At 42.2% G+C, this 12704-nt stretch overlaps 2 protein-coding genes across 8 annotated transcripts in view; both read left to right on the forward strand.

Annotated features, from left to right (window-relative positions):
* GABRD (gamma-aminobutyric acid type A receptor subunit delta) overlaps nucleotides 1-9804 on the forward strand; it is an 81468-nt gene extending 71664 nt beyond the window's left edge. For 4 of the 7 annotated variants that reach the window (XM_042883110.1, XM_042883111.1, XM_042883109.1 and 1 more), the window contains 6 exons: nucleotides 33-253; nucleotides 536-618; nucleotides 2174-2311; nucleotides 3223-3375; nucleotides 3969-4180; nucleotides 4749-7760. In XM_042883110.1, coding sequence (XP_042739044.1) covers nucleotides 33-253; nucleotides 536-618; nucleotides 2174-2311; nucleotides 3223-3375; nucleotides 3969-4180; nucleotides 4749-5048 — 1107 coding nt within the window. In that variant the 3' untranslated portion in view covers nucleotides 5049-7760. Of the gene's footprint in view, nucleotides 1-32; nucleotides 254-535; nucleotides 619-2173; nucleotides 2312-3222; nucleotides 3376-3968; nucleotides 4181-4748; nucleotides 7761-8581; nucleotides 8629-9462 lie in introns of those variants that run through there. The other 3 variants (XR_006181130.1, XR_006181129.1, XR_006181128.1) reach the window with 3 other exon arrangements.
* Nucleotides 9805-12391: 2587 nt separating this feature from the next.
* Nucleotides 12392-12704, forward strand: part of PRKCZ (protein kinase C zeta) — a 42461-nt gene continuing 42148 nt past the window's right edge. Inside the window, exon 1 of the mRNA XM_042883105.1 lies at nucleotides 12392-12407. The gene's annotated coding sequence lies outside the window, so the exon portion shown is untranslated. The remainder of the gene's footprint in view (nucleotides 12408-12704) is intronic.

Genomic DNA, 12704 nt, shown 5'->3' on the forward strand with positions numbered 1-12704 from the left:
GTCTCTTGCTAACTGGGATTTCCCTGTCACAGGAATACACCATGACAGTATTTCTGCACCAGAGCTGGCGGGACGACCGCCTGTCCTACAACCACACCAATGAGACCCTGGGGCTGGACAGCCGCTTTGTGGACAAGCTCTGGTTGCCAGATACTTTCATAGTGAACGCCAAGTCTGCCTGGTTCCATGACGTGACTGTGGAAAACAAACTGATCAGGCTCCAGCCAGATGGAGTCATCTTATACAGCATAAGGTAAGCAGGACGGGGGGCCACTGCCCTCTGCCATGTGTTCACCTGCTGAACAGACCATAAAAGTAATCGCTCTTTTTCTTTTTTCCCCTGGAAAATTTCTTAAAATAATTATTAATTTAAATCAAAGAAAATGTTTTTCTCTTGCTAATGTTATGTTAGTGTTATGTCTCTTGTAATGTTAAGTTTTCAACGTTTTCCATTCAGTCTCTGAATTCTGAGGAAAAAGCAAGTCCACAGCTCTGTCTGCACGCCACTAACTGGTGTTCATTTTGCTTTGGACAGGATTACCTCAACGGTGGCGTGTGACATGGACCTCTCCAAGTACCCGATGGACGAGCAGGAATGCATGTTGGACTTGGAGAGCTGTAAGGGCTGAGTGCAGCACTTCATCTAACCTGCATTTTGCTTGAAGCCTGCATGTATGGTTCTTAGCTTGAGGGAACTTGCTGGAGTGATTCTGCTTTAATCAGTGAAATGTAACGGGTTTAGAAAGAAAGGGTACAAAACGCATCCCTTACTCTATGTGCCAGAGATGGACTGTTTTATAGTCGTTCAGCTCCAGTTTAAAGATGTGGGATTTAATTCAGTGAAGCTGAACAACCTGCAGTCCTGCTGAAAACAAATGTCCAGAACTTTGTGTTTTATGTAAAGCCTAGTGGCACTGTGACAGTCTTTTCATTAGCATTACATTCCATCAAGTCCAGCAAGATGTAAAGAAGCCCATGGGCAAAATTTGGTGTGCTATTTTTGCTTTGTGAAAAATGACCAAAAAAAAACCCCAAAAACACAGGAAAAAGAAAGATTTCCCTATTTTTAATGAATGTGATTGTGCCTAACCTTTGCATAGCCATCTGTTACACAAAAATCAATCAGAATATTTCAGAGAATGGCTTAATTTCATTTGTGCTCAAAAAGGTGAGTGAAGAATGAATGCATATTTTGAAACCTAGAGGAGCTCAGGGCTCTAGGTATATGAGCAGTGGTTTCTAAGCAGAAGCACTGCCCTATTGATTTAAGATTCATTTATTCATATATATATTAAGATTCATTTGCCCTATTGATTTAAGATTCTGTTTTTCATTTTTTAGCCCTGACTTTGTTTTCTAGGCAATTAACCACAATACCATTTTATCCTGTCAAAAATAGCAATCTACAGTTTTACTTATGTAATCACCAACTGTAGAGGCAGCAGACACTGAACCAGCAATCAGTTCTTTCCTTCTGCAGGGAATTTTGGTGGTGGTTGAGTTTTTCTAATTGAATTTGAGGATTTTGATGTCAGTGCAACAAACAAGTAAGAAGCAAGACTCCTTAAAGAAACAAGGTGGTTTTGCAGCAAGTTGTGCATTAACAACAACACCAGCAAAGATTGATTTCCTATGGATTTGCATGTTACGTAAATTCATTCATGCATCTCCCACCCTTCTCTCCTACCCTGGCGCCCTGTGCCTCTCTTCCAGCTGGCACCCATGCCAAACTACAGCAATTAATAGCCTGATATACATGGTGATTGTGAAGCTAGTGACTTCATTTGAGGATGGACACGGGTCTGTGCTGTGCTGCTGTTCTCTAACTGGAGCAGGTAGCCTCGTTTGAGCCCTACAACAGCAGTCATTCTGCTCCTGTGAGCAGGCACATGGGCATTTCTCATGACACTGAAGTGCACTGTGCCATACCACATACTGTTAGTCAGTGCAAATCAACTCGGATTATTCTCCCTGTAGGAAAGCCACCCCTGATGGGATCCTGGAAACACTGATGTTAGCAGGATAGTGAATTATCTAGAGTGAATCACAGCATGTTTGCAATGGGACCAATGAAAATCAGTGTAGCAGAGGAATTACAGCACTTCCCCAGTGAGCCCTCTAGGTTCTTAATTTCTTCCCCATGCTTTGCATTTAATCTGCTTTCTTTTGGCAGATGGTTACTCTTCAGAGGACATTGTCTACCACTGGTCAGAAAACCAGGATGAGATCCATGGGCTGGATAAGCTGCAGCTTGCTCAATTCACAATTACTAACTACCAGTTTACAACAGAACTGATGAACTTCAAATCTGGTAACAGGATCTGTCTTCAATTCAGGGACAGTATCTGTTATTCTTTTCATACAGGAAAATCTATTTCTATAATAGAGAATCCCTCCTCCTCAGTAACTAATTTAAACAATCTGTCAGGTTTCTAACATGAATTTTCTGTAGCTCATGTTTGCAAAAATGGTAACCTTTTGCTTTCAGGTAGTCACTATAGCATATTATGTTCTTCAGCTCTATATGCTTGAGAAAATACTGTGTGGAATAGTCAGACAGTGCTTGATAAGGTATAACTCAAATTTTCCTGACCTAATTTGCAACTTTGGATAAGGAAAATTTCCATTAGACCTAATGTTACAAGGCTTATGACGTACAGTCAAATCATTCTAATTCCACCCAGTAGAAGTCAGTGGTGTGAACGTACATCACTGGCTTTATTGCAATGTTTGTACAAGATTGGAGTCATTTTTTTCCTGCTGATTTTTCATCCTCTTTCATGTACTCAGATCCTCATTTATGCTGCACATCTCCTCTAAGCTCTTTTTTGAGTTTGAAATTAACTTGGCCTTTTAAAAAATCTAAATTTAGTATCTGGAGGACTTTCTACAGCAGATGATAAGACAGTACACATTTTGAAGCAATACTGTTATTTGAGAAGACTCATGATTTTATTTTCAGATCTGGCATTGATATGACCTGAGACAAATCATTTGACCTATTCTTAGCTATCTGTGCTGATGAGAACTGCATAAACCCTCATGCAGAGTTTATGAGGACTAATCAAAAAAGATTCATAAAAGCTTGTTGTGATCCCTGGCCAAAAGAATGTTGTTTGAGAACGTAAATCTGCATCTCTGTAGGAAATGTTCTTCTGCATATCAGTCGAGCTGCAGCTCACACAGTCGGAATCTTTCTTTGTCTCCACTTTTTGTCAGCAGGGCAGTTTCCCAGGCTGAGTCTCCACTTCCACCTCCGACGAAATCGAGGTGTTTACATCATTCAGTCCTACGTCCCTTCTATCTTGCTCGTGGCCATGTCCTGGGTGTCCTTCTGGATCAGCCAGTCAGCTGTGCCTGCCAGGGTGTCCTTAGGTAAGACAGACAGAACGGGGATCTAACAGGAAAGGGTATGTTGATGGTGTAACTATGCTCTCTAATGTCTTGTTTTCCATTCAGATGCATTTATGAATACTGTGTTTAAGTGTGCGGAAGAGAGTGTCCTTTAAAATATTTCCTGCCTGCTTTAATTTCTGCCATGCTATCAAAACAGTTACCTCAATAAAGAACACCGGCCACTAAAGATGGCTAAAAGCAATAGCGAAGGTGAGGCAGTCCTATAAAAGAACTGATCTGGAGAAACTGAAACCATGACAAAAAGATGTTCCTAAAGCTTATTAGTCTGCTTGCCTGAGTAAGGGCTGCAAGTCCAGACCCAAAAGTTTTTGAGTGCAAGTCTTCTGGTTTTAATCCAGAACTAGACGAAAACCAAAGATAAGTTGTTCAAAGCTGCCTTAGTCATGCAAATGTACGGTCCTTACAATCTCCTTATATCCCATTTGGAAAAACAGAAACCATACTATTAAGGGTCTTCTGCTGTGAAAAGTATTCCTCAGTTTCAGACTGGTAAACGCGCTCATGAAGGTGTGTTATGAAACCTAAAGGAGCTTTCTCATACCACACTGCAGGCATAACCACTGTTCTTACAATGACTACACTGATGGTCAGCGCCCGCTCTTCGCTTCCACGAGCATCTGCCATCAAGGCACTTGATGTTTACTTCTGGATATGCTACGTGTTTGTCTTCGCTGCACTGGTAGAATACGCTTTTGCACATTTCAATGCTGACTACATGAAAAAGCAGAAGAACAAGATCAAAGCGAGAAGGCAGAGTGGAGAGGTCAGTAAGCCAAGCAGTGTGAAAAGATTTGCAAAAGCAATGGCTCTGCATTGCAAAGTTTTCTCCTTATGGAAGTAAATTCTTTTTATAGAAACGCTATTATAGAACAGCCCAGGTTGGAATGGACCTTGAAGGGCCATCAGGTCCAGCTCTTCATAGGAAAACACAGCCTACATTACATTATCTAACACCCTTTCCAATTCTCTGATACTTTTGTTATTATAGCAAACAATTGAATGTAATTGTCAATGCTCAGTTAGCACTACAACGACTGCAACATAGCCTTGCATGATTGGTTGCTGTATTTAAGATGGGAAATAGAGAATAAAGGAGAACAAATAAGAAGAGATGTAAAGTCTGTCTCAAGACTTGTACTTCAAAAACATATTTAGAGCTCAGATGTGGTAGCACAGAAGCTTTCAGAGGTCTTTCTATTGTTTGCCAAAGCAAACAATAAATACCATTTATCATTCTCACATATATTTCACCATGTCAGCATCACGGATAGTTTGGATGAAGTACAAATTGCTATAAATTTCTGTTATACATTTTCCTCTTTCCTTTGCAGATAAACGTGAAGAATGCCATTGTTCTGTTCTCCCTCTCCATCGCTGGTGTGAACCAGGAGCTGGCCATTTCCAACAGGCACCACCGAATCCCCAGAAGTCTGCCTGGATCATATGGCACAATAGAAATAGAGACTGGAGAGACTAAACAGCAGCAAGAGATGAAACTGGATAAAAAGAGTGGTCTGAAATCCCTCTTTAAGCCCATTGATGCTGACACCATCGATATATATGCCAGAGCAGTGTTCCCAGCAGCCTTTGCAGCAGTCAATGTTATATACTGGGTTGCCTACACTATGTAAAAAGCCCAGAACTTTGTGAAGAGCCAAGAACTGAACAGTACCTACACACTAAACAGTCCTTGCTGAAACTGTACTGTGCCATCTCTTCTCAAAATATTTTCCAGTGACCTTGAGACATTTCTAGTCAAGAAACTCCTGCAATCAATTCCTACTAAAGCAGCAAGAAAAACAGTTTGTTACCAATCTGATTTGATACATTAAGGACTGTACTGTGCTCAACAATCCCAGCTCCTTTTGTTTCCTCTCTTACCATGAGAAAACATTTCATATGTACATAACAGCAGAAGTTTAAGTCTTGAACTACCATGTTTTTTCTCCACCTGAAGCACTGGTAAGTAATGAAGGTTTAGCCTCTCATGCTCAGAGCATTTCATTTTTCATAGTGGAACAGCTAATTCCCAGCTTCCACACAAGTGATTTTCTGTGGAATGGTCTGACTTCAATGCAAGTGGCAAAGTTGGCAATTTTAATCACAAAAATCCCATGGTAAAAGTAAAAATAGAAGCAAGTGGGGGTTTATTGAATTTTCCTTTGTCTTAGATAAAGTATTGAAAACATTTCAGTGCTCTTAGTCACAGCATGAAATAAAATACACTACATGGAGTTCTACTGAATTGTTAATAATGACAGCGTTACATTTCAGATCTAAGCTAATGAAAGATTTAACACTTGAGCATAGTAACCTTTGGTACTTCAGTGGGCCCCAGCGCAGGCAAAAGTGGTTCAGAAACAGGGAAAGCTCAGCCTTTCTGCATTGGATCACTAACAATTTCAGAGGAGCTTGGTAATGAAGGAACTCAAACTCCATTTTCAGGAAGGATTTTAGAATTTCCTACATGAGTTTCAGTGGCAGTCTGCCCTACGTGCCTCTGAAAATCTCCTTTTTGCACCTGGCACAAAATAGCTGAGCGAAGTTCAAAGGTGTCATAAATGGCTTTAAGTCATTCAGTCGCTTTGGATATTTTTGCCGTTTTTATTCTATGGCTGACATAATGTTAGGCTTCACTTCCCTGTTAGACAGTGAAATGTATGAGAACTCAGACGCACCCCTCAACTCAAGACTGGATCCTCTCACCACACTCATACAAATAACACTTTGTTCTGTGAGTAACTCCAGGGATCCAGCAAATGAAGGCAGTATTCACAGCAAATACAAGTTTCATAGTTAATCTCTATCAAAAAAGCACAGTAAATAGATTGGGATATAGATTAAAACAACAGACGTATTTAAGGCACTTTTTTGGATTTTTTTTTTTTTCTTCCTTTTTGGGGGGATTCTGGTGCCTTGAAAGATAAGGTTGTTCCAAACCTAGAGAAAGAAGATGCAACAGAAAATATTACATGAGAGAAGGAGGGGATGAGTGAGGCTAAGGAGATGGCTGAAAGCTGTGGAAGGGAGCATGGGGAGGTGCAAGATGAAATAGGACACAAGATGTAAATGAGAGAAGAGCAGTGCTGGGCTTGGAAGATGGGCATGGCTGATGGAATTGCAAGGAGGAGGAAACAAGCATTGGCTCACGCATCCCTCCCACCTTACCTATCTGTGACACACGGCTCAATTTCATATGACCAGAACTGAAAGAGCATTTTAAGGCAAATTTATGACTTCAAAAGAGATTTGTTCAATATCACTGAAGTAAGAGAATGCACTGAAGAAAAATTAATGATCCTGAACTGAGCTATGATATAAACTATGATCCCATTGTAAGTCAGGCTGAGGATCACGTGGATTATTTCTGTTCTAATGGAAACACTTTCTGCCAGCCATGTGCTGGAAGGTGCAAACCATCACCCAGCTATGTTTTTTCCAGAAAGTTCTCATCAGTCTGGCCCTGGGCTGAGATACCTGGATTTTGCACTAAGTTCTTGCCACTGATGTGAGGATGAACCTTCCTGGAGTCATTTCATTGCATCATCTGCAAGATGGGTATAATTATACTGATTTCTTTACTAAGTCTTTGAGATCTACAGAAGCAAAATCCTTTTGAGAGACACAGAAACTGTCAGGTTCCAACTAGATACATGCACTCAAAGTGTACAGTGGCTGGTTATCCAGGGTAATTAGTGAGAAAGTGGCTGCATACATTCTAAAGGCAATGTCTAATCTAATTACTTCAGCAGTAAGAGTCTGTAGTTGTGCACCTGACACAAGTCCTTACCCTGAAGTCAACTGAGGTAATCATAGGGGGTTATTGGACAAAATTAGCTGCTTCTCCACCTGGGTGCCAGTCACCGGCTGCACAGCCTGCTGGCTTCTTCATAAGGTTTATTCAATGCATTGTTCTGTATTTGTCTGCAGACCTTCAAGGTGCACAGCTATTGGTGACTGATCAAGGTAAAGGGTGGCTATGGTCTTTTCCTCATAAAAATCCACAAACCTAACAACAAAAACCACCAAAACCACCACCCAGGACAAAACAAAGCAAAGAACACCAAAACCAGAATGCTAGGCTGTCACATAAAGCATAAAAAAAAAAGGGGGGGGGAAACCTCAGAATATTTCAAGAGGTCAGAATGTGAGAATACATGTGGCAGCTGTGTCCACTCCAGGAATGAGGTGACTCAGAGGGGAGAACAGGTGTCCCTGCTGCTGCAGTTGCACAGCAGCACAAGGCAGAACACCTCCATTGTGAAGTTACAGTTTTTGCAATGTGTTTCCAAAGCCAGAAATAAAACAGATGCCTTCCAGATTCTTTTACAGGAGGGATGTTAGTACAGGAGTATTGTGTCATTATTGGAATTTTGAATTAAACTGAAGCTTCTGTACATTTGAGATTGTTTCACACTTTTGATTTTTTTTCCCATTTGAAAACCATTATACATTATTAATATCTGAGGACAATGCCCTAATCAACTCTATTTTTATGGCACACTTAATAAACAGAAATAAATAAGCTAAATCTGATGTCACTGGAAGGCTAGCAAGCTTTGGATGGGTTGTGCTAATATCAGGAAGGAAATACATATATAATATATATATGAGGACTGTACCTGGAAGAATTTGTATTCCTTTCATCAAAGTAGAGTACTGCTCTAAAATCCTGGTGTGTCTGTGAGAAAGAAAGAGGGATACGTATTAATGTAATCATTCTCAATGTGAAGTGTTAATAAAGCATAGTTTGTATAGAAGTTGTAGCTCCCATAAAATGGACAAAGCAGACATTCCAGCTATTGAACCGAAAGATAAAAGACATTACAAGGAAAATCAAAATAACCTCAGGGATTTCATCCCATAATGAAGTCTTGCCTTTTCAGCACCCAGAGGCTCATAAAACTCTCATTTGGCCTCGACAACAGAAGAGAAAGGACCATTCTGTACTCATGAGTGCTTTCTGTGGGGCTCTTCTGCAGACTACTGAATTTATATTAAAAAATAGCTGTTGCTACCTAAAGAGGTTGAAAAGAAACAAGGCACAAGAAGAACAAGGCGTTGCACCATTAGTTTGAAAGACATGCTTGCAGTGACTGCACTATTAAAAGGTTAATATACAGATAATTACAGTTATATACAATAACTTTTGTATATTATACAGATAATATACAGTCCTGTTTCTGGGCAAGAAGGAAGCATTTATTCAAGGTAAAGTAAAAGCTCTCACATCAGTTCTTAACAGGGTTCCTAATCCAACAGATAATGTAGCGAAACCAATTTAACTCAATGAGGCTTCTGCTGTTGGTACAACAAAGCACTTAATATGAACACTCTCATTTTAAATATTCAGTCATTAACCTAAGAAAGCACTTCACATTAAGAGGAAAACAGCACCCCGTGCAGATCTGCCTGTGCAGCAGAACAGATAACAAATGATTACTGAAAGTTTCTTAGGATATTTATTAAAAAAAAACACCTCGGACTCCCCTGGGCTCTCTTGGTTATAAGGCTTAAAACACTTGCAAAGGTTGTTTGATGATACAGTAACACTGTGTGCAATGTGTTACAAGCATACCTAGCTAGCTCTTCCTAATGAAGACTGAACAATTCTGGCAACGGATGTGTATCTATTTGGAAAAATTTGGCAGCTGAAATGCAAGCCACTGCCTCTTTCTGCTGTTATAGCTTGTGTCTTAAATGAAAAGACTTTGAAGACCTAAGCTCATCGTTACATAATGCATTAAGGATCTGTCCTCTCCTTATACAAGCTTTATGTCATGGCTATTCCTTTTACCAAGTCATGCACAGTTAAAAACAAATCCGAGAAGACAGCAAAGTGCGCTCTGTCAGAAAATACAGCACCAACAGAACTAATCAGATGTTACTGGAGTTCCCTGTTCAGCAAATCGGTGGTCCAAAAAAAGAGCTCCAAACATTCCTGATCTCTCAGGTATCTAAAAACTTTTGGTCGTTGCAGATGTAGGACCAGCCAACGCACAGCAGTGACTAAGCCTATTGAAGCAAAGACTTCTCTGCCCACAGGTCCAGCCTCCATCTTTTGGTATAAAGCCTGTCATGGATCTCCTACATACCTTCACCTTTTCCTGAGATGAAAAGAGTGCTGGAATTACCTTTCCTAGCATAAATACCATGAAGTCCTCAATTTTCATGCACCAGGTAAACCAGATGGGGTGAAGAGGACGTTTTTCTTTACAATATAATAAATAATTGGCCAGCTGGGAACAGACATGGCTGGAAGCTGCAAACAAATACATAGTCCACTGGGTTATGCCAGAATTAGAATTACCACAGTCCTCTAAGATTAAATAAAGATTGAACGATGGAATACAGAGTAATCTGTAAAACATCTGGCACGATTCTCCATCCAGGCTGTTCTTCCTTTGTTGCTGTTTCTTTCAGAGTGAGGCAAACACACAAGATCTATTTCTGTACATCCTACCATAGTTTTTAGATACCTACGTAGGATTTCCCAGCCCTTATCTTTCTAGGTTATATGTACAACTAATATATGCACACATATATGAGCTTGAATATTTGGAAGCCAGAAGGATTCTTCATATATTTTGTACACCATATCACATATCATATTTTTAAAGTGAACTTCTCCTTTACAAAGAACAAACATTTAACAAGTCTGCTACAAGTACTTTTAGATTGCCTCCAGTGGTGTTTCTGGGCACTCTTAGTGAGGGATTCATCAGACACTTTCAGGATGTGGAATACACCACGTTAAGAGCGATCGCCTTTCATTCCAACTGAATGGTGGCTGGACCAACAATGAGAATTCAGAAAAGCTTAATTAGTCTGGTCCAAGAAAAGCGAAACAAAATAAGACTCTAGAAGAACCAAGGTGAAAATTTGATCCCCAGGGTTTGTTTTTTTGATTTAAAATTTTTTTTACCATTTTCTTCCATGCTCTGAATCAACAGTTCCAAGTCTTCAGTGGCAGAAACACTCATTTCCTTTCTTCTACACTTTCACTGTCACCTTCCAGAAGGGGAATTTGTTTCTGAAGGATTAGGATCAGGGTATGCAGCGAGAAAAAAGATTTACAGTACACTGTCTGCTGGTGTTCACACGCAAAAGGAAGACAGGTTAAAAATATGTTTCCACAGAGACGGGCTGTCGAAATATCTTGGAAAAATAAATATAGAAGCATACAGGTTTGGTTTAATTTATTTTAAATGCATGTAGCTTGGTCTACCCATAGAATCCTTCCTGAAACTCCAGGTCAAGAAAAGTGAGTTAGCTTCTGGGTGCTTCCATTGTGCATGAAAGAGACAAGTAAGGAGGTATTGTCTTAAAGCAGCCTTGAAATATCATTCATTTTGTCTATTTTAAGAGGCTATCCAACAAGTGAGAAAATCAATAAAGAACAACCACAGTGATTTCTGGTGTCAAGCAGGATATATGCCTTCTTCCAGTTTATGTTAAAATATATTGGTGTTTTCCCTAATATTTTTTTAATCCAAACTCAGGGCTATTTAGCCCATACTTGCCCCTACTGGATCCAATGATTCCGCTGCCATCAATTTCAACAGAAAATACAGCCTGGCTGTTTCTTTGGAAGAAGAGAGTCAGTAGGCTGGAGGCAGCCTGCTGTCTGTCTGCAGGCGCAGCTGCTTTGATTTGCTAAAGAAGAAATTCTGCGGAGGTGCATTTTGATTCTTGAGTGACACAGAACTGATTACTCACACTTCATGTCTGTGTGAAGATAGCAGCTTTCTGTCCTCTTGTCCTGTTGTTTTGTTCATAGCCTGAAACCATCAGTTCTGATCCCCACTAAATCCCTAAAAGCTCAGAAAGTTGGCGGTCCTAAAATATCTGAAGATTTGAGTCACTAGTTGAAATAAAAACAGGACAGCAATCTTCTCCTTATTTTTTTTTAAGGTAAAAGTCGTACCAAACGGTACTTTGGCCCCCCCCCCCCCCAAAAAAAAAAAATGGTCTTTAGGAACTATTTGTCATAACGGTGTCTTAATTCAAACATTTGAAAGGGTGAAGGATTGGATTTTTTTGCTCCAATCTCGTAAGGCTCACACAAAGACTTTGTACCTAAAAGAACCGATTTCACCAAGGAAAAGACAGAATAACCCGCAGGTCCTGCAACTCCATCATCAGACCTAAACATCACAGTTGTATCTTTCTATTGGAATTTGTAAGGAGCCGCGGTTAGAAGAACGCTGGAGAGCGCAGCTCCGCGCAGCTCAGCTGCCTCCGGCTGAGCGCTGCCTGGGAGCCTTGCGCCACCTGCTGGAAGCACGCGGGTGTTGCGCGTGTTCCTGTCGGAATACCGGTGCGATGAGCAAAAGGAGGGGAAATTAAACACAGGACCCGCCGCTCCGGATGTCCTGAACGAACCTGAGCCCGACACGCCTCATTAAATTCTGCAAATTAAGGAGGCCCTCCTCCCTCATAATTAATCCTAGGCATGCTCAGTTAAATTAACAGCAACGAAGCACGAAGTGCCAGAGCAGCGAATGGAACCCTGCTTTCTCTGTCGTTCTTTCTGAGCCGTCGCTTGCCCGCCGCTCAGCTCAGCCTCCCGCGCTTCCCCTCAGACGGCCGCCCGCCCTTCTCCTCACGCCCCGCTGCTCCCTCACGCTCTGAGCCGCGGCTGCCCGAGCTGCCCGCCGTGCCCCGTGAGGGCGCCCAGGAGGCGCTCATAGCCCTCCCGGCGCGGTGTCGCTCGCACTCATTGCTTCTCACCGGTCTGAGCCCGCCTCCTGCCAAGCGCTGCCGCGGCTCGAAGCGCGGAGGTGCTACAGAGGCACAGTGTCCGAGGGGAGCTGGGTGGGACGGCTCCACCGCGAAGAGATCGCCACCTACCGCCTCCTTTACGCCACACCTGTCACCTCAGCGCAGGGAGGGGTACGCCCGCCGCTTGCTTCTTTGATTGGCTGCAGGTGTTCGGCTCCCGGTTCTATCCTGGCTTTTGATTGGTCGGGAAGCCACTACTCTCCCAGGTAATGGTTCCTGGCCTACGATTGGCGGTAGGTAGAAGGTAGCCTTTTGGGGATTGGCTCCAGGTGAGCCGAAGCTCGCTATTGGCTGACAGGTAAAGCGGGAGGCATCCTATTGGCTGTGGGGGTTAGTCCTCTTAGTCCGCCATGTTCGGCGCGGTGGCGCCGTTGCTACTGGAGCCGGCGGGCGGGGGGGCAGCGGGGCGGCTGAGGGGAGCGCGGGGCGAGCTTTGCCGCGCGCCGCTCCGTGAGGCAGCGACTGCCGCCGCGCTCCGGGAGCTGTGAGCCGGATGGAAGGCG

This window comes from Lagopus leucura, unplaced genomic scaffold, assembly GCF_019238085.1.
Source record: "Lagopus leucura isolate 7727_CA_CO unplaced genomic scaffold, USGS_WTPT01 Super-Scaffold_100037, whole genome shotgun sequence".
NCBI classification, from domain to species: domain Eukaryota; kingdom Metazoa; phylum Chordata; class Aves; order Galliformes; family Phasianidae; genus Lagopus; species Lagopus leucura.